General features: G+C 39.4%; 4 protein-coding genes and 2 long non-coding RNA genes across 7 annotated transcripts; 4 read left to right on the forward strand and 2 right to left on the reverse strand.

The window, feature by feature from the left end:
- The first annotated feature begins 1,024 nt into the window (after positions 1-1,024).
- On the forward strand, positions 1,025-3,515 carry LOC124338388. Of its 2 annotated transcripts, XR_006917773.1 has the most exons (6): positions 1,025-1,074; positions 1,150-1,504; positions 1,610-2,112; positions 2,207-2,322; positions 2,421-3,171; positions 3,316-3,515. It is a non-coding gene; the product is annotated as an uncharacterized LOC124338388 (long non-coding RNA). The 2 variants fall into 2 exon arrangements; XR_006917772.1 differs by having other exon boundaries at positions 2,421-3,515.
- A 1,464-nt stretch (positions 3,516-4,979) lies between these two features.
- Positions 4,980-7,919, forward strand: LOC124338206. The gene is made up of 3 exons (XM_046792287.1): positions 4,980-5,075; positions 5,207-6,235; positions 6,311-7,919. The coding sequence occupies exons 2-3, from the start codon at positions 5,225-5,227 to the stop codon at positions 7,574-7,576; spliced, it is 2,277 nt and encodes a 758-aa protein (XP_046648243.1). The 5' UTR covers positions 4,980-5,075; positions 5,207-5,224; the 3' UTR covers positions 7,577-7,919.
- Positions 7,920-8,668: 749 nt separating this feature from the next.
- On the forward strand, positions 8,669-10,645 carry LOC124337786. Its single transcript, XM_046791807.1, has 7 exons — positions 8,669-8,800; positions 8,872-8,946; positions 9,030-9,219; positions 9,282-9,436; positions 9,511-9,712; positions 9,789-10,028; positions 10,101-10,645. The coding sequence occupies exons 1-7, from the start codon at positions 8,669-8,671 to the stop codon at positions 10,643-10,645; spliced, it is 1,539 nt and encodes a 512-aa protein (XP_046647763.1).
- Positions 10,646-13,123: 2,478 nt separating this feature from the next.
- On the forward strand, positions 13,124-14,476 carry LOC124338330 (protein ILRUN-like). The gene is made up of 5 exons (XM_046792472.1): positions 13,124-13,392; positions 13,456-13,575; positions 13,637-13,866; positions 13,932-14,089; positions 14,161-14,476. Exons 1-5 carry the CDS (start codon positions 13,241-13,243, stop codon positions 14,182-14,184), a joined length of 684 nt encoding a protein of 227 aa, XP_046648428.1. The 5' UTR covers positions 13,124-13,240; the 3' UTR covers positions 14,185-14,476.
- A 498-nt stretch (positions 14,477-14,974) lies between these two features.
- Positions 14,975-17,852, reverse strand: LOC124338254. Its single transcript, XM_046792350.1, has 2 exons — positions 17,258-17,852; positions 14,975-17,187 (listed from the first exon to the last, which is right to left on the reverse strand). Exons 1-2 carry the CDS (start codon positions 17,351-17,353, stop codon positions 15,805-15,807), a joined length of 1,479 nt encoding a protein of 492 aa, XP_046648306.1. The 5' UTR covers positions 17,354-17,852; the 3' UTR covers positions 14,975-15,804.
- A 1,314-nt stretch (positions 17,853-19,166) lies between these two features.
- LOC124338442 lies at positions 19,167-19,502 on the reverse strand. Its single transcript, XR_006917841.1, has 2 exons — positions 19,409-19,502; positions 19,167-19,317 (listed from the first exon to the last, which is right to left on the reverse strand). It is a non-coding gene; the product is annotated as an uncharacterized LOC124338442 (long non-coding RNA).
- Between the last annotated feature and the right edge of the window lie 204 nt (positions 19,503-19,706).

A 19,706-nucleotide genomic window follows, 5' to 3' on the forward strand; every position in this document is an offset into this window, starting at 1 on the left:
TAAATACACCCAAACTAAATATAAAATGATATCGTCACTTGTAACAACAATCCAGCAGGGAGAAACAAGATGGAGAAAGTAAGGTACTCACTTGCAGCAACGCTCGTTCAGTCGATCCACCTCTGACATCCGGAATGTACTAGATCGATCCTGATGGAAAGGGAGTTGAGGACGACTCCATTTACGTTTCCTGCGACATGACGACAGGTACACTAAGGGAATAAGGCGCCTAAATGCAGGAATAAAATATTCACCATTACCAATGGCTTTACAGGATAAACATCCGTCCTACCCGACAGCGAAGCCTAGATAGACGTAGGCCGAATTGCACTGATCCTTGGATGTATTTCGAGCCGAGATATAGGATGATTTGTAAGGATCAACGGTGAGCATTTGTTCAAGGGTCATCAAGCAAACAATTTTGACGAAGAAGCAGAGTTGTAGACGAGTGTAGAAAACCTGTCGAATGAATCAAAAATAAATGAGATGAAGCTGAAACGAAAGTTAACATTCGGGTTTATAATACCAGTTTCTTGGAAGATGGTCAGGAGTAAATCGCACGCGGGAAGATGTGGGCATCCAGCTGCCTCTATTTGTAGACTAAATCACAAGGACTGCAATCTGCTGAACGGACTGGACAAAAGATGAACCCTTCGTCCAGTGCCCAGTTTTCTGAAACAAAAAAGCGAAGCACATGCCGTTAATAATCACGGCAGCGGTATACAAGCTAAACAAAAAAAGGGTAAGATAAAATGAGGACTATCAATTATAGGACAAGCTCCTCTATTAGGATGGGATGCCGCCAAAATTTTTGGGTTTGATGAACAACTTTTACGCAACAACATAATAGCAAAATTTATTCAAAAGTATAGATTTCAAATAATCAATAGAGAATTTGAGAAATTAATACTTTCGGCTAGTTTCTGGATAAACAAGCTACTGTGGTACTGGCTGCTTATTCTTTACACTTTAAAAAATCAGGTGCAAGACAAACCGAAAAGGTTAATATAAAAGCCAAGTTGATAAAAATATACAAAGAAAAAACGGTCGCCTTCAAGACAACGTTATTTAACGGTGGATTTCATTTTATCTTTTCACAGATAGCACTTGATTTTTAAATGATTTCATCATTTTTTTTGTCATCATCAGTTTATCGCCAACGGTTTATTCGGTTCGGTCGCAGACGTTAAGACGCTGTCTCGGGAACAATACGCCCGTGTTCCTGACTTCCGACAAAATTACAACTTAAAAGTTTTCCATTGTTTCTTCTCCGTTTTGTATAGCACTTCATTTTAAATGAATGGAAATCCAACTCGATGTTAAAGTTCGACTGGGAAAAGGCGCATTTGGCGCAGTGTTTCCAGGAACGTTTCGAGGTCGTCAAGTGGTAGTCAAAAGAGTTGACCTTTTCGACGCCAACGGCAACGAGGAAGAAACTCTAAAACAGTTGGATCATCCTCACATCGCCAAAACTCTTTCACGTCGAGTCCAACGACGAATTCAAGTAAGACTGTGCCGAAAAGAATAAAACAATTAACGTAATAGCTACAAATAGTTTTAAAAAAAAAAGGGTTTATCCAAAAGATTCGTGCCTTCTATTATACTATAGGTACTTTGCTCTGGAACTCTGCGCCGCATCGTTGGATCAGATATTTCTGGATCCTGAAAATCCTCGAAAATACAAAGGGCCTAACCTGCCACCCCATTTGATGGTTTTCTCTCAGTTGGCTTCGGGACTAGAGCACATCCATTGAAAGAAATTAATTCATCGAGACATCAAGCCAGAAAATGTACTCATTCACGTCGATCCTACTACTGGCCAGGTGAAAATGAAATGGGCTGATTTCGGTCTGTCCAGATCCGTCAATGAGCGAGGGACATTCACGATCAATAGCGGAATCAAAGGAACCAAAAACTGGTATGCCCCAGAATTGCTGAAACTAAGCAGCGAATTCAAAAAGAAAAAACTGCCAAGAGGTACCGTCAAGAGCGACGTCTTTGCACAAGGTCTCGTCTTTGCATATCTTCTTTTGGATGGGCAGCATCTTTACGGTCGAAACGACTACGACATTTTCAAGAACATTATGGTTGACAACCCAGTCAATACCAGCAGTAAGTATTTTCTTTTTAAAAAGGCTATGTCAACATTATAGCAATTCCACAATACAGATTTTGGTACAAATAATAATTAAACCTTTTTCTTCAGAAATTGACCAACCTCATTACGCATTGGAATTATTCACAAAAATGTTGGTGCATGATCACGAAGATAGAATTTCATCAGGCGATGTCGCTACTCAATTAAATACCATCAAGCAAAAAGTAATCAAATTTTCGACGTTTCCCCTTGAATAATCATGTGCATATTGCTTTTATTCCTACTAAAGTCAAGTACTAATGCCCATCTACGTGTTGTATAGCTTGCCGAAAAAGAAGAAGAGGTGCGTCTACTTTGTAAAAGTATAGTTGTAAAGTAGTCTAGTTGTAAAAGTCCCAATTCGGGATCGACGTCAATGGCAAAGACGAAGACGGCAACAACGCACTCCATTTACTGTGCACTAATCATTCGAGCGAAAGATTAATCGAGGCAATCGCACCACTGATCGAATCCAAGATTGATGTCAATGGGGAAAACAACTACGGAAGCAACGCACTGCATTTATTGTGTCTTAATAATTCAAGCAAAGGATTAATCGAGGCAATGAATTTACTCATCCAACAGGGAATCGATGTCAACAGGAAAGACAACTACGGGAGAAACGCACTGCATTACTTGTGTTATTCCAATTCAAGCGACAAATTAGTTGACGCAATCGAATTTTTAGTTCAACGCGGGATCGACGTGCATGGGATCGATAAAGACGGATGGAACGCACTCCATTTATTGTGTCGATTTAATTCAAGCAAAAGATTTATCGAAGCAATCAAGCTATTCATCCAACTCGGAATTGACGTCAAATCCAACGGCAACATCGATGCCCGAATTCTGTTACGAATCAACTCCACTTTTCATCAAAGAGAAATAACCGATGATATCTTACAACTCCTCGACAGAGCTGCTCTTGCCAAATAATAAGATTCATTTTGAAGATTTTCAATGCGAGAAAAAAATAACAAAATTGCTTGTACACATTTTATGTGCATAATTTACCATACTCGGAAACAATGTAGGTAAGACAAATACGCAAAAAATGCTTAAATTTAAACGGACTTGCATGGAAGGAAACTCACTTCCTTTCATGTGTCAATTAAATTATACTCCGAAAAAGTGAAAAAGGTAAAAAGAAGGAATCCATAATTTTTTTTTTGTTCCAGTTCGGAATTGATGTGCTAAACAAAACAAAAAACCGGAAGCGATTCCAAAAATTATTTCCGTAAAATGCCATTTTTAAATAGTCGAGGTGTGACCAATTTAAACGTGGCGTCCAAATCAAGTTAATCATCGCAGATGGACGAGCGTGTAACTACAGACCCGATTTTCCATGCAAGATTCCTTATATAAAAGTGGTTTAAAATAGAAAAAAAAATGTCTGTATACGTAATTCGATGTAATGGCTTTCCTTCCTTCAACTTGAAATGCTGTGCTGTTTGTAGTCTACGATTAAATATTTTCAATTTGAAATAAATCAAATCTAGCGGGGAAAATTTTTTTTGTTTGAAGAATCTGGCATAAATAGCCTACTGAGAAAGAGCACATATTCTACTAGATAAAAATTATATGTGTAACAATATCCGCTTAATTGCACGAATAATCGCACACCACACAGTGTCACACGACATGAGTCGACACCAAAAATGGTTAAGACATTCAAACTAGATCAAATTGCGTGTCTGGTTTAAGACCTGACAGTTTAAGACTTCAACCGGAACTGCACCGCCAGTTTACGATCAGCTGTTACAAGGGGCGAAATGTGTTTTATGATTAACCCGATTTCAAAGGGATGAAATCCTCTTTAACAATAGCAAACAAGGGAAAATAGTGGTAATTACGCCCTACCTTGAAGCCTAAGACATGGCGCTCGACATCTCCAGGTGTTGCTCCATCCGTGGAAGGATTTAGGGCTGAAATAAGGGTAGACAAACGGAGGAAAGCTTCTTTGCACCTGAGAGCAGTCAAAAACCAAATATTAAAATTTGAATTATTTCAAACAACGAACAGTAAAATATTAAAGAAAACAGATAGTAGCTCCAAATCCCTCTATGGAAAAGTGCAAATTGTGGGGAAACCTATCCTGATCTGTATTGCATTCCTCACGAGAAAAAAAATGACGCCAAATTAATTGAAGCAAAGAGAAGCTGATTTGATCCACCTTCACAACGTATTGGTTTCATTTATTTCTTTTGCTTATATTCACTAGCATATAAATCATCATATTAATAGCAATTATATTAGCTAATATATAGCAAATCAGCTCTCAAAAAAAAACATGAAACGTGCAAACACATTCCATTTTTCAGACATTGCTTGTGTGATTTCAACAGACCACGAGTTACTCGACAGCGGTGCCTCCGTCATCCAGCCGACAAGTCGCCATATTATACTGCGCCACTGTTTATTATATACACAAACGGGTTTACAGAAAAACAGCCGTCTTGTACGCGATATAACGTAGGGCGATAAGAGTCATCAGCACGCTCGAGTTTACACATTCTCCCGCGACCTTTAAACTATAATGCCAGTACAGACATTCAAATCTCAAATCGAGTGAAGAATGTGCGTTCGTTGCCTGTATAGCACAGCAGCTTTCCTTTTGCTGCCAGATAGACGCGAAGTCAATTGAAAAGCGAATGAGAATCAAGGAGCGATTCAATCAAATGAAAAGAAAAAAGTGACAAGCTGCTCTAGTCAGCCCACAACGGCGATAAACTCACAACGATAACAGTCACTTATAATAGCCTGCGAGCTGATAAGTCATATCTTTATACAGTAGATGTGTCTTGTTAAAGAGGTTTAGGCTACAAATCAGTCAGGTAAAGTCGTCTACGTTCTGACTACAATCCAGAGTTACTTGATGAGCCAGTTTGAAACTTCAACTCTATTGAAAAAGTTGATTGTTTGATTCGTGAATCCCTGGGTAAGTTACGCATTCAGTTTGCATTTGTCGCTAAAGCTCTCTTTGCTATCAATACGATTGTTCCGACAGCTATTTTGGATTTATAACGTGAATGTTTCAGATCCTGGATTGATTTCGGAAATTTTCTTAAGGTTCAAAACAAAAAAGGAATGGATTGGAAAGCAGAAAAAGAATGTCTCGACGAACTCTACAGAGATCCGCAAGCCAACGCTAGCGACATCATCAGAATCCATCAAAATATAATCAAAGACGCAAACTTGGCCACTTCGAGTGAGGTAATAAAATTCCTGAACCAGAATGCCTTTCAACTACTTGGGCCTGATGCTGTCGTCATCTTGAAAAAAAATCAACTTGAAGCTTACAGCTATTTGCTAGTGGCCAACAATTTACTTGATTTGGAAGACGTCAAAGACGATTTGCTCAACGGCCATGTCCTGGCCAACGCCATTCCGGCCATTACTTTACGGAGGCTGAAATATCAGTTGGGCCTGGCAGCAGCATCGGCCTCTTCAACAAGCCTGACAAACCTGGTTGAACCCATACGATCAACCAGCAAGCCCGCCAAAGAGGAAAACGCTCATCAAACGGACCCCGAATGGACGTCTCAACAGTTTGCAGCAGTTGCCCGAGTGCAGCCCAACATCCGCCAAGGAGAAACTCGTCAAGATGTCAGCAGACTGGCGAATAAAATAAAAAACCAATGCAAATTCTTGAAACGATTAAAAGAGAACACGTTTTCCTACCAACTCGAATTGAACGAAACGACTTTTGATGATGCCACGACCGCCATCAAACGATTCTCATTCGGAGAACCAAACAAACTGATGGGCAATCAATGGAAAACTATTCTGCTCATGGGAGAAACCGGATCGGGCAAGACGACCATGATCAATGCCATGATTAACTACGTGTTGGGCGTTCAATGGGAGGATGATTTCCGGTTCATGCTAATCAAAGAAGATGTCAGAGGAGGCAACCAAGCTCACAGCCAAACGCAAGGAGTCACCGCCTACGACCTCCACTACCAGGACGGATTCCGCATTCCATTTTCGCTGACGATCGTCGACACGCCGGGATTTGGCGACACCGGCGGGATGGATCGTGACAGGGAAATCACGGCAACTATCAAAGAGTTCTTTGAACATCCCAACGGCATTCAGGTACAGTATAGAAATGATTTCACGCTATCTCGGCACGGGTGTTTCGTTTCATTTTTGTTATCATTTACAATGCAGGAGTTGGAAGCTGTTAGCTTCGTCGTGAAATCTTCAGACGCTCGTCTCACCAGTTCGCAAATCTACGTTTTCGACTCGGTCCTGAACATTTTCGGCAAGGACATGAGAGACAATATCCATTTCTTGGTCACCTTCAATGACGGCGGCGTACCCAATGTCTTGAATGCCATCAAAGAGGCCAAACTTCCATGTCAGATGGATTCAAATGCATGGCCTTGTCATTTTAAATTCAACAACGGCGCCATGGATGTGCAGCCCTCGGCAGATGATGGCATGCCAGTTTCCAGTAGTGGATGGAAATTGTCAATGAAGAATTTTGAATCCTTCTTCGTGGAGCTGAACAAAATGCCGAAAAGATTGCTGCAGATGACAAAAGAGGTTTTGGAAAACAGAAATTATCTCGAACAGCAACTGGAAATAATGTGGGTTGCGATCGACGAGCGACTGACGAAAATAGAAGAGCTGCGCAATACGGAGAAAATCATCAGCGAAAACAAAGAAAAAATCGACAGCAATCAAAATTTTGAGATCACATTGACAGTGTCCAAGAAGGTCAAGGAATCAATCGAAACATTCAGAAATAATCAATCGGCGCTGAACTGCACAAATTGTGAAGTAACGTGTCATTACCCTTGCAATCCGAATTTGTGGACAAATTTCTGTCCAGCATTTTGGGAATTTGCACTTTCAAACATCCCTCAAAGTACATTCAATGCAATGGGTTCAGTTTCCAACTTGAAAACTATGAACAAGAGTCTAACAACAACCAGCCGTGAAAACAGTTTAGAATTGGATTATGTCAATCCGGGCATGGTCATTTTTGAGGCAGGAATGAATTTAATCACGCAAAACCGTACGTGCAAAGTCTGCCCTAGCAAGTGCCAGTCTAGCGATCATATCAACGAAAGACAACGCTGGGTCTACAAACAGGTGGAGGAGAAACAAACCCTGTTTGACGTGCGCAAACGCTACGAAGAGGCTATGGGACAGCAGGCGAATGCCGAAGGGACACTAGCTAGTCTGAAGGCAGAAATCGATCGTTTCAAACTCAACATTTTCAAAGCCATGAAAGAGATCACTAACTGCTCAAATCTGTTGAAAAGTAAAGCGCTACTGGGTGATTCGCTCACCATGGTCGAATACATCCAGTTCAAGATCGATAATGAGCAGAAAGAAAAGAAACACGGTTACGCGGAGAGGATCAAGAGTTTCGAAGATGTCTTGGAGATAGCAATAGAATATGCCGAGGAAGAGATTGAACCGTAAAATCGAAGAAAATGCGCAACCAGTTTCAACAAACACATCGCGGATTTCATTGTCTTATTTTCTTTCTTTCTTTTTTTTAAAAATTATAATTGGTCAATTCCATACAGGGGTGGACTTTCTTTAGATTTCTAAAAACAGATTTGAATTGTCCTTGATGAACATTTACGACCATTGAATAATCAGTATAATTTCATTCCTATCAAATTTTTTAAGGGTTTCAGCAGTCACTAAACTTCAACCAACTCTAGACGGAATGTGTTGCATTTTGACTTGTGTAGGGGGAAACGTGCGGTAACAGACTTAAATGTGGTACAAAGGAATAAACCGGTATAAAAACATAATTGTCTTTAAAAAACAAAATAACAAAAATAAACAAAACAAAACAAAAAAAAAATTGACTGAACGAGACAATGAACTCAAATAGTACCCGTAATAAAAATAGGGTAGGGAAATGATCATAGTCTTTAGTTATCCGAAAACATGATAGTTACGGTTTTTTTTGTGAAACATGAACAAATAAAGAAAAAAATCAATTCATGTTTTCTCTCTTTGAATCAAAATCGTCAAAGCTAAAATGGCTGACAATAATTTAACCATAAGCAGAAATTTTATTGTACATAAAGTGGGGAAAATCAAAAGCAACGGAATGAAAACGGATCCAATCAATCCATCACAAGGCTTATCGCTTTCACAAGTTGGTTGCGATGAAATGCTTCGTTTAGTTATGCGCGTCAAAGTTATAATGGGTTAAATATAACTCAGATAACATAGGAAAATGTTTTGAACATTTCAACACGTACGCAACACCTCGAAGAGAATCGGAGATAAATTGAAGCTCCGCTGATAGTCGGCTGATTTTATGGATTGATCACCTTTGGCAGATGCCAATGACATTGACGCGGGTCAACGGTCAGATGAAAAACAATCAACACTGGCCAAGACGCACCTATTTATCTCATCCCAAAAATCAAATAAACCTCAAAAAGTTTCGTTTTGTTCAAAACCTCCTGTAAACAGGTACAACTAAACAGATACAAATCGCTACAGTCGAAGTGAAAACGAGCGCTAGTCTGACGCTGGGAGAAGGTGAAAATGGGAAACTTTTACGGCCTTTTTCTTAATTTACTCATTTGCGCATCGGAATGGACGGCTGGCTCGGCTGCGGATGACCGTCCATCTCTGAGGGAAATTCAGGATCAATTCCAACAACTGACAACCAACTACGTATACAATAAAAAATTTAAAATAATTTAACCCTTTTTTTAACTGAATTGTATTCTTCGCCCATTGTCCAGAATACGCTTAAAATCAACCTGGAAAGCAAAGTCCAAAGTGACTCGACTGGAAGAGCTTATGGAGCAAAAAGATCGGCAACATGCAAGTCCCTTTCTTATTTAACAACTTTTCAGATCATTTTCATTGAAAAACTTGCTCAAATTATATCTATCAACAGGGAATCTTAGAAGAAAAAGTTCTTAGACTAGAACTCGAACTTCTTGTCGTTAAGGAAAGAGAAACAAATCAGTTGGCCACAAAGAACGTCATGTACAGAACGTGCAGCGAAGCCCATACAGCCGATCCGTCCCTGACGATGGGAATGCACTGGATCGATCCCATTTTCGTCTATTGCGACATGGCCACAGGTACAACAAGGGGGTAATGCGCAATAACAAAAAGACATCGTATATAACTAACGGTTTTACAGGAAAAACAGCCGTCCTACACGACAGTGAAAATTCGATAAACGTAGGATATTGCACTGGTCCAGGATGTTATTCCAGAGAAATAATGTACACGGCAACTATGAGGCAAATGACAACGCTAGCTGAACTCTCAAACGAATGTCACCAGTCAATCAAAGTATGGCAAACAGTTTAAACCTGCTAAAATTTCGCAAATTATGTGAAGCATCGATGACATATTTCTTTTTCTAGTACGAATGTTATGACGCCCCACTAGAGAAGGATGGAGTCATTTACAGTTGGTGGAATGACAGAGATGGAAATCCACAATATTTCTGGGCCGGAAACGATTCGAGCGTTCACACCTGTCAGTGCGGAATCGATAGAAAATGCGTCAATTCTAACGTCAAATGCAATTGTGATGCAGCTGCTCCATATTTCTTACATGACAAAGGTAAGTTTGAATGGTGACTGTTGGTTTTCGCTTTTAACAGATTTGTCGTTTGATTCTCACGAATTCAAATGCGCAGGTGTCGTAACTAAAAAGGCAAGTCTTCCAATAACGCAATTAAACTTTGGTCAAATTTCAACCGGAGTCCACACCCTCGGCCGATTCGAATGTAGTGGCGACGCAACCGTCACGGGATTCCCAACTTCATGTGAAGATCTATGGAAAATTGGACACAAAATGGCCGGATTTTATTCCGTTATGGGAAAGAAAATGGTCGAAACTGTCTACTGCGATTTCACTAAATCTCTGAGCGATCCAGGTAAAAATCAATGCCACTTTGAAACAATCATGGGTAAAACTATAATTTTTGATTGACACATAATGCCCATAGCATTCAAGACCTGGATTGGATTCGATGGTGTCCAGTCAACCTCCGTCTATTTCTACGTCCAGAGAAACAGCGAATTTCGTGCGAAGAATTATCCGATAACGTTCGACGTCGTAAGGATCAACACGGGAGGGGCAATGAACGCAGGAAGCGGCAAGTTGACGGCGTCTGTCACTGGGACCTACTTCTTCTCTTTCTCCGGCATCGCCGACATGGGTGCAGCGTTATTTGACGACGGAAAATTTCAAGCATCTCTAAGGAGGAACGGCGAACTAATTGGTCGGGTCGAAGCGGCCATGACTCAGGGTCTGAGTACAGATAGCTTCTCTCTTCAATCAACGTTGTATCTCCAGGCTGGCCAACAGATTTGGATACAGTCTGACAACGAGGACCACATGTACGTGTTTGATAACTTCGACCACTACACCCACTTTACTGGCTGGCAGCTGGCTACTGCAAGAGGATGTCGCTCAATCGTTTCAAAACAGGCTTTAAATCGCAATAGATTTGGTAGAAGAAGAGTAAAACATAATTTCACTTGCTCGTAGCCTACTAGCTTCAGTTTTAGACTTGCATTAACAATCGGTGAAAAGCGATGAGATTAATGCAGCAATGTCCTCATACCATATGTTAATCACTTCTTTGAAACTGTCCTTGGAATGGTAAAGAGAAGAAACAAATTTCCCTACTGATGAAATAATAACCCTAATGTAGCGCCATATAAAATCATTGAATATAGAAATCACTCGTAATCCCAGCAACTACACAACTTTCAAAAAACCAAAACTTTCGCACTTTACGATTATTTGTATCGTTCTTAATTGATACGTTAAAAAAGAAAATAGGGTAAAAGACGAATGGCCGAGCTAGAGAGATTTAAAGTAGAGAAATAAAGGTATGCTGCAAACTCTATCTTTTCCGTCTTTGGTAATGGGGAAAATCTTTTTACGTTTAGAAAGAAAGAATCAAAGCAAAACAACCTGTCAAATCGAAAAGAAAATGTTCTCTCTATAGGTTTCAAACCGAGAACGTCGGATAACAAATGTTTGTATATGTGTGAAGTAATATGAAGATGAACCTTATTCAACAAAAATGTTGGTCGATGAGCTAGCAGAAAAAAATGCTCATCAGATACGGTTAAGCCACTAAAGTTTGTCAAAAACGAGGTAATTCGGGAACAAGAAAGAAAACTTTAGCGACAAAAAGGAAAAGTGTAGCGTCAAACGTTAAAATCTTGAAAAAAAAATGGCATTTGGTTCAGTATGGACTGGATGACAATTAAAAATTCATCTGTGGATTGAATTTATTATCCAATTTCTATACAGCATCACCAGCGGAGTGCACTGACTACGCTATTTCAATCCAAGCTCTGAAAACGTCACGGATACCCATCGACGTCATTCGGAATAAACGTACCATACATATCATCAAATAAGAACAAGTTGCTGCGTCTCTTTCAGGCAAAAATGATTTCACAAATAGTTTTAATCTAACTAAAAATGAATGTCGATTGCCTCCTACCTGAAGTCCTGAGATTCCAGATGCCCGAGATCATGAAGGTGGGTCCAACAGGAAAAAGGGAGGAAGGACGTCTTCGTGAATACACTCGCCCTCGCACGAATGTACACGATGACATAAGGTCTAAAGAAAGGTAAAATAGGGAGATGAGTCGCCAGAGATCGGTTGAATTAAAGATGATTGGAAATGAACAGCATTCAATCTGCTACAATCAGCTGTGAACCTGTATAAAATAAAAACAAAAATTGGTTACTCATTCAGAAGAAATCAAATTTTCAGTACATACAACTAAATATGATTATTCAAGTTCATATTAATTTTTTGCCGACTGACTACAACCATCAAGTCAGACTGAGCCACTCAAAACCAGTTCAAGTATTTTATGTTGTACGAAATGTAAAAGTTATGATGTTACAGTCAGCCACAAACAACCATGGATCATTAAAAATGCCTAACAGGTGAAAGCAATGATGTAATCCTAGTCGAAGATAGGTACAAACCTAGGTAAAGCTTTCATTCCTTTTTCAGCCAGAATCATAATCAACTAGTCACCACACAATGAGAAAAGAGAAAAAACAAACCCACATTACAAATTCTGATGGAAAATGTCTACAATAAATGCAGCATTGAGACCTGGGAGGCTTACTCGAGATTTATCAAAGAGACAACAATGAACAAATATGGACCGCTCTACTCTTCTTAATAAAAAGACCCCACTTTCCCACCATTATCACAGACTTAATTAAAAAGATTTAATACCTTTTAAACTGCACCATTAACACTTTTTCAGATAAAGTTGGGTGAGATACGACGATTAGACATTTTGTTTGTTTTGATACATTTCTAGTCTTTTTCCTAGACGATGCTGCCAGATAATTGGTCTATCTTGAAATTGCAAATTTGATGGTGTCTTTGTCGAATTAAAAAAAATTGCACTCTGCAAATTTAATGGACTTTACTAGGTTCAGGCCGGAACACGACTGAGCTCTTCGCGGCAAGACGTGTGTCGGTCAGTCGGTGTGTGTCTGACTTCTATGTGAGTTTGAGCGGGAATCATGACTCATGAGCCACTTTTGAGGAGGAAGAGTACATAGACATTTTTCTATCCCTTCCCCTTAAAAATATGAATATCAAATGAAAAGCAAACGGTGAGAAATGTAAATACAGAAAGGTTTTCACCTGAAGTGATACAACAAAAGAAAAACACAATTTTCAATGACTGCAACCTTGGCTGTTTGTGAAATTTTTTACCTTGATTTTTTTGTGAGCAATCAGCCAAAAACCTTGCATATTTGCATATTATTTTTTCTGAACCTATTTTTCCACGATAAATAGAAAATAAAATGCTAGGCCTATGCATTTAACTCAATTAAAACATTGTTAATGTTAAAAAACGCGCCTTTTACCATCTTGCGATTTGACGACATCTAGCGATTAAGATTTATTTATAAATTTTTATGTTTTTTCCGCAAGGTGGCGTTTATACGTTTTTCTTCTTCGTGAGAGAACAATTGCAAGGACACACATTACTCAACGAGAGCTGTTACGTTAGCCTTGTTCTTAATTTTCCAATTAATTAATCGCTCTTTTATCTTGTAGTTGAACGCCATACTTGCAAAACAGTCATGGAGGTTGATGATCTTGAACAGAATTTGCTTCAACAGTTTAGCTGTATGGGCACGACAGATCACGAAGTTTTAATTTCTCAACTAAGAAAGTTGGTGGGTGACGATGTAAACGAGGCAACGGCATCCTTCTTTCTCGATATGAATAATTGGTAACAAGTCTTTTGCTTTCTGTTAACAACTTATGTCTGAACCATATCTCTTGTGTGTTATAGGAACCTCCAGGCTGCTATATGTTCTTATTTTGAATTCCAATCCACTCACAAACTTCCCAATATGACATTGGTCCAAGATGTCACGATTGGTGAAGGTGAAAGCGTCCCACCTCAGACCAGGTATGTTTTGTTTCTCCACTATTGTCTTGTTTGAATTCTGACTTTATTATGTTTTATTTAGCTTTGTCAAAACCTGGAAAGTTGCTAACAATGGAGATGACAGGTGGCCTGATGGCAGTTACTTGGCTTTTACTGGAGGTGTCAACTTGGCCTTGCAAACGGCTGTTCCTGTTGCACCTTTAAATCCTGGCGAGGTTACAGACATTAGTGTTGATATGAATAGCCCCTCTCTCCCTGGAATGTATGAGAGCAAATGGAGAATGGCTACTCCTAATGGTTCTTATTTTGGAGGTAACTGCAATGTTAACTGCATTTTCGTTCAAGATTCAGTATTAAATTTCTTCATTTTCATTCAGACACAATATGGGTGATCTTGAGTGTTGCAGAAGGAGGAACATTGGCTTTAACTCAGCAACTTACTCATTTCAATGCTCTTGGTTCAGTAATACCTATTGGAGCACCTTTTAATCCATTTGCTGCACAGAATGTTGGTCGGCCACAGCATTTACATCAGGTATGTCCTTTTCTCTGGTTTATTTCTTTTCCCTAATTTTATGTGACTGATTGTTGTTTGTACATTTTCAGGATGACGCACAGATGGGATCTTAGTTTCTTAATACCACATTGATTACTCTTGTTGTGAAAGGGAACCTGTTTATATAATCTTACAAGTATGAAGAGTCTACGATTTTAATTTCCATGCATATTGGATTTTCCTTTTCATAAAATTGTGTGTGTTTGTGGAAGTGAGATGTGATCTTAAATTCTAATGGGTTTTCTTCAAGTGAACGAGTATTGTCGAGGTAAAATTACCCACGGTTTTTCATTTAGTATTTTGTATACTCTAGTAATATCATTGCGAAATTCGATTGTTTTTTGGAATAAAGTGTAATCAGATTTATTAATTTTTTTTAAAATTTCTATGCTGTACATATACAAATTCGGAGCAAATTTATCTCTTCTGTGTGTCATTGTGTGAAGTTTCATTGTGAGTATGGAAATGGTTTCGTGGCAAAGAAAGGATGAATGGAATAGGGTTACGCAACAACATAACGGGTAATGCAGAAACTTGTTTGGTAGTCTAGCGCCATCTGTTAACGTTCTACCATACTACACCGAGATTTAAAAAAATAACTAAAAATTTCTTGTAGCACTGGCCAGTCTCAGCAGAGCTACACCAGAGTGCTACAATTGGCTCTGGTTCCAGCTAGCAGCTAGGTTCCCTCAAATTATTTAAATATGAGAGCCTAGTATTTTTAGACTCCTATTATGAGTTAGATGAGTTTGATAGTATTTACTCGTATTTCCTCCTAATTTGAGTTAGATGAGAGCTAAAAGCTCCATTTAAATACCTACGTCTATTTAGGGCTATTATCAAACAACCAAGAGCGGAGAGAAATATTTCAGATTCATTTTATTAATTTTCAACTTTGCCAATTCATTACACCCCAAATTCTACACGCGTCAATTTTGTTTCAAAATTCCATGAGCAAGAACAGATAACGCTATCACAAGATTATATCAGTTTTGGGGGGCAATGGACACAATTTTGTTTACACAAATAGGAAAATATTCTAAAGCTGTAACATTGCAACTAAAATTCAAAAATGGGCCAACAAATACAGTAAATATTTTTTCTTCTTTCATTTTTTGCATTGTTTGCCAAGTAAGAATTGGGCATTCAACGATTTATATTTGATGGCGATATCAATAGGAGTAGTTCCGCAGCAGTCTTTCGTTTGGATATCTGCGGAACCATCCAAAATTTTCTGGAATAATTTTTCCGGAATGTTTGGCCATGCAGAAGCCCAGTGAAGGGCTGTTTCATCATCGTTATTTCGAATGTTAACGTCCACACACTCTTCTGTTCCATCCACAAGTGTCCGGCTATGTGTCAGCAGTTCTTCCGTGGCGACTTTGTTTTTACAAAATAAAGCTATAATAAGACCGGTGTAGCCAAGTTGGTCCTTTCCATTCATATCAGTGGCTGTTTCTCCAAAATTGTCTTAAACAGGCCGACTGGAATACCTGACCACCAACAAGCATAGTGTAACGCCGTCCGGTTGTAGTCATCCATCGAGTTTACATCCGCATCTTCTACTTCATTCCCATCGACAAGCTTGACATGACTCAATAATTCCTCGGTAACAGTCGCCGATTTGTGCCACAGTGCAAAGTGAAGAGCCGTGTATCCTTTTTTCGTCTTGGAATTAATGTCCGCTCCTTTGTCTAATAATAGTTTAATTTTCTTCTCGTTCGGCAAACGAACGTCGACGGCATATAGTGGAGCGGAGTGTACCCGAAAAGATCTGGAATGTTTAATACCTTTTCCGGGTCAATTCGACTCAAAAGCGCTTCGAACTTGTTGATTGAGCATTCCAATTTGGCAGCCAGATGAAGTGGCGTTTCGTTCAAAGAATTCAATGCGTTAAAGTCGCAATTTGTGCTTAATTCTTCCAGAATTTTCTTAACTACTTTCCACTTGCCTCCGTACAGCGCACAATGGAGGATCGTGTCGCCCGTTTGGTTGACACTGGTCACGTCAACGCCGTCGAAAGATATTTTGGGATCGTGTGAATCTGAATATTGAAGAGCTATGGAAATGACATTGCGGCGGAATGATTCTGACGGAATGGCTCCTTTCTTCTCTAAATAGTCTCCAATGTCCTTTCTTTCAAAGGCTCTGCTCCATTCGAGCATTGTATAGCCTTGAGAGTCTCTACCGTTGATTGGGAATGCCTCAATGATGAGACTGGTAATCAGCGCACCATCCTTGTTTTTGATAAGCGATATGTAGAGATCGCGCTTCTCGCTTCCGACAAGCCAATAGTGTCTGATGGCATCTGATTCAACTCCGGAACCCTTTTTCAGACTCCCAGGCGTCAGAATGTCGACCAATTTGCTCGTGAGAGTCCACCACGTTTTCCCTTCGCAATTGGCTATTTTGAAAACGAACGATGCAAAGTTCTGACAGTTTGCTTTGATCAGATGGTACTTTGTGCTGAATTGACATGTTTCCCAAAACGCCGTGAATAAATTGTTCAACTGGGAAAAACTGGCAGCTCTTGTCAGTTCTTTGACTGGCTCCAACCGTTGGACGAATTCTTTTTTTTCAATGTCGTAGATCTTCGCAACAACGTCCGACCTGCACGAGGAATGTTGCAGAACAGTGTAGTGGCCATTTTTTTCTAATGACCACCACATTTCCCTACGCGTGGCGTAGTCGTACGTCCTGAAAACGACGAAAGCGTGAATCGTCAAGTCGCAAATGGATGGCAGTTTGGGCAGATTCAGGATTCTCCTTGCGCTCATTTTCTCCAAAGTTGTAGCAAATGGCAGCGGGTTGGAGTAAACGTAAACTTCTAGGGTCTTACTTTTCAGTCCCGACTTGAGCACTTGGATGTTTGACTTTGGGTTTTTCAAATACTCGGTGAATTGCAAGTCACAAAATTTGCCCCTCTCCTGCAGGATGTAATCTTCTAGCAACAGCTCGGGGATGACACACGTCACATCTTTTGCCACGTCGTATCGTTGGGCGTAGAGCAGCTTTTTAACGAACGATTTTCCTTTGGCCAGGCCCGACGATGCAGAACCGGATCGTGACATTGTTTCCTTTTAAAACAATAAGGATGTCTTGTTGTAATAAGTTTTAACGCATTGATTAGTAAACCATTGACGATACCTTGGACTGAACTCGGCTGAATGACAGCAGTAGGAAACCACGCTCCACCACCGGCTGGTGTTGCTGGTGGAATGGATGACATTTTTGGGATATCATGCTGGATCGTCCATAGCCGGTGTGTGGACACAGAACTCAGCGTCCTAGTAGCTCAACTTCTAAATTTAGATATTGTATATTCCGAGTACTTCCCAACGTGCGCCACTGCGCCCTCCACGGAACAAGTTAGAAACTAATATATAGGCCTACATACCAAATAATGAAATTTCCGTAAAAAAAAGTCGTTCACATCACGTCATTAACTCGAATTTTATAAGGATCTTTGTTAAAAAATTACATAGTGAGGCTAAAGTATCAAGTTGGCTACAACGAACGAATGGGCGAATGTACGCGAAGGTTTCCTATCAGACCAAATGACGTCGGATCAGATCAAGCGAGACAAAAGATACCTGAACATAGCCGAATGCGTTTTGTTCAAGACTCAATCAAATAATCACTAACTCAACGTCAAAAACTGTAACATTTCGAGTTTTCGACCGCACTTGTTTGTCACCATTATCGATAACCCTTCCCATGTTTCACTGACTAGAAAAATGAAGAAACTTGCAGCGAGCTCGACTGATTTCGTAACTGTATCGTATCGTAACTATATCGTAGGATCTCTGGATCAGCTAAAAATAGCTCCAGCGGTTCCAAGCGGTTCCAGCTCCAGCAGTTCCAACTCGAACTTGGCAGGAAAAATTTAAACATTTCGGCGCAACTAGTAAACGAGAACGTGAATCGTATTTATATCGTACATCGCCGTATGAGCGGCATTTACGAAAAGGTTTCCGTTATTGAATTTGTTACAAACTTGTAAATCGTAAAGATCCCAGAATGAGAACTGTAATGTATTAACGCTTATCTTTATTTTCTATACTGTCAGTCAGTGATGGAAGCCACCCGTTGGAATTTCATCCATGTCTTGTTTAATTGTCTAAATTTATGCAAGCCTTATTTTTTCAGTTGATTTTTCTGCACTAGGGCTTCGACTGCTGCTATTAAAGTGAAGTCCGCATTCGTCTCAAATTCGGAATTTGCATTTCTTGTCATGTTGATATTGATCTTCCTAAACCTCAATTTCTTCTTTTTTACGTTTTTGGATGGTTGATTGATTCATTTCAAATTATTGGTTCATTAAATTATCCACTACATTTACCCTTACAGCTGCAGATTTGTTTAGTAGGCTATTACATAAATTACTCGAACTCCACCACAATTCAAATCGGCGCTCATTGAATGTAGTTAGTGGTTTAGAAGTTGTCCGCCAGGTGACTTCATTGAAGACATGGAGAAGTCAAAATGAATAATAACTGCTGACAACTAATTCAACTGTAGGCAGCGTACGTACGCCGCAAGGTACCCGAAGGGAATGTTAAGGGTATACTAGTTGGAATAGTAGAATTGCTGTATTGGTATAGTTTTATAAAGGCAGAGCTATAGAATAGTTATAGAATAAAAATAATATTCTGTTATAAAGGTAGGCCTATTATTAAGATTAATTAAGGTAAATTAATCATATTTAAAACAAAAATGTTATGCCCTTAGTTTCCGGAAGAATTTAATATGCAGAAATCGAGAAAGAGATGAAAAGCATATTTCCGCATGTTTCTATCCAAACATTAAATACAAATTCAATTCCCAAAAACCTAATATGATATGGTGCGGAGTAAGGGTAAGGTGTGACTTTGGTGCGGCGGAGGCTTAGCCCCGCCACCCCACGTCACACCGGATCTTGTTAAAATTAAATGTAAGTAACTACCTATCAGCACTTCTTTTACTGGAGATTGATAGCGTTAGGTGATAACATACAGTGACTTCTATTCTATCATACAATATTACTCCAACAGGATGATAATTTTGAAAAGAAAAATAAGACAGGCTAGAGATGGTCCAACAATCAACGGCGGTACTCTACGCTTTTTCTTCGATCCTGGGTCATGCTGGTCATATTCAATAGAGACGATGCTGTCATCCTGTCACATGTCTCTGTATTATCGTCTGCTGTAACAGCTATTGCAATTCTGTCAAAAAGTAACAAGAACTCCGTTTGATCAAACGCCTGAATTGATTGCAGCCAAATTTTCAGAATAGATGTAAAAAATTGTAAGCTACCGATTACTGCCATTGAAATGCAATTAAATTGTTGATTACAATCAATAATTGCCAAAAACTAGTGCAGCCATCTATGTTGTGTTACGAGAAATGCAAAAAGCCATCTGTGTAGTGTTACGAGAACTGAGGGTACCCATGTAAACCATACTGCAAACGAAACTTTGACCAGTAACCCTTCGGGTAATTGATTAATGCGTGTTAAGCATGTGCATGCCAAGTGTAATGTGTGTTCATTTTTTGCCTGTTTGAACCTATTATTAAATTTTTACTTGGATTCATTATTTTCAGAAAGTTAAGA

The sequence above is a fragment of the Daphnia pulicaria genome, chromosome 4 (assembly GCF_021234035.1).
Source record: "Daphnia pulicaria isolate SC F1-1A chromosome 4, SC_F0-13Bv2, whole genome shotgun sequence".
NCBI classification, from domain to species: domain Eukaryota; kingdom Metazoa; phylum Arthropoda; class Branchiopoda; order Diplostraca; family Daphniidae; genus Daphnia; species Daphnia pulicaria.